The 859-nt window shown below is 47.3% G+C and overlaps 1 protein-coding gene across 1 annotated transcript in view; it reads right to left on the bottom strand.

The window, feature by feature from the left end:
- Positions 1 to 273: 273 nt before the first annotated feature.
- Positions 274 to 859, bottom strand: part of ntrk1 (neurotrophic tyrosine kinase, receptor, type 1) — a gene marked incomplete at both ends in the record, with an annotated part of 46,233 nt that continues 45,647 nt past the window's right edge. The window contains one exon of the mRNA XM_080741699.1: positions 274 to 459. Within this exon, the coding sequence (XP_080597825.1) occupies positions 274 to 459 (186 nt within the window). The remainder of the gene's footprint in view (positions 460 to 859) is intronic.

The following is an 859-nucleotide window of genomic DNA, read 5'->3' as shown; positions in this document are numbered from 1 at the left end:
TGAATATAGACTCATAATGAGCGTACACATTTACCGGGGTCCATTTGAGCCCACTCTTACACTGAGAGTTAAATGAACACTGAGCATTTTACTGTTTCCCCTGGTCCTCTTAACATACCAGTGAAATCCAAAGTTCCAAACTGGAACAAATTACATTAAATTTTGCCAAACACTCTTCCCAGCGATCAGCCATGATTCCACTGTCCCTCAACCCCCCCCCCCCCCAGCCACCGATCTCCAAACCTTGGCTCTCTGTCCCCCAGGCAGCCTCTCCTAACCCAGGATGTCCAGGTAAACTGGGGGGTTCTTGACTAAGGCCAGCAGGCGGCTGTGGATGTCTTTGATGACCAGCCTCTGTTGGGGCTCTCTCTGCCAGCAGCCCTGCATTAAGAGGTGGACCTCCTTTGGGCACGTGCGTGGTCTCTCCAGCTCTCTGCCCTGCGTGATGCACTCAATGGCCTGTCAGTGTAACATTTACAGAGCCAGAGAGAGAGAGAGAGTAGGGAGATACAAAAGAGGGGAACATAATGAATGATAGGGAGAATAGGTGTTTGGATATACTGTATAAGGTAGCATATAAACGTAAAGAGTTTTTATCCCTGCTAGGCTTGCAGCCCAGCTAGCTCTATAATGATCCCAAACAACGTATCTAAAAAACTACAGGGCGGATTGCTTTGGAATTGTTTGTGCACCTTCATGCTCCCCAGACGATAAAGATTGCAGTGACTCCATTAGGCCAAAAATTCCACTCAAGATACTGCATCTCAAATCGATTGGGCAGATTGCCACGAAACTCTCTGAGCACATTCATACTCTCTGGGAAGATTAATCCTAACTACAGTATATGAGTGAACCTATC

The sequence above is a fragment of the Nannobrachium achirus genome (genome assembly GCF_963921795.1).
Source record: "Nannobrachium achirus genome assembly, chromosome: 2".
In the NCBI taxonomy this organism is placed as follows: Eukaryota; Metazoa; Chordata; class Actinopteri; order Myctophiformes; family Myctophidae; genus Nannobrachium; species Nannobrachium achirus.
The sequence above is the reverse complement of the archived record's forward strand: the minus strand, read 5'-3'. Positions and strand labels throughout refer to the sequence as shown.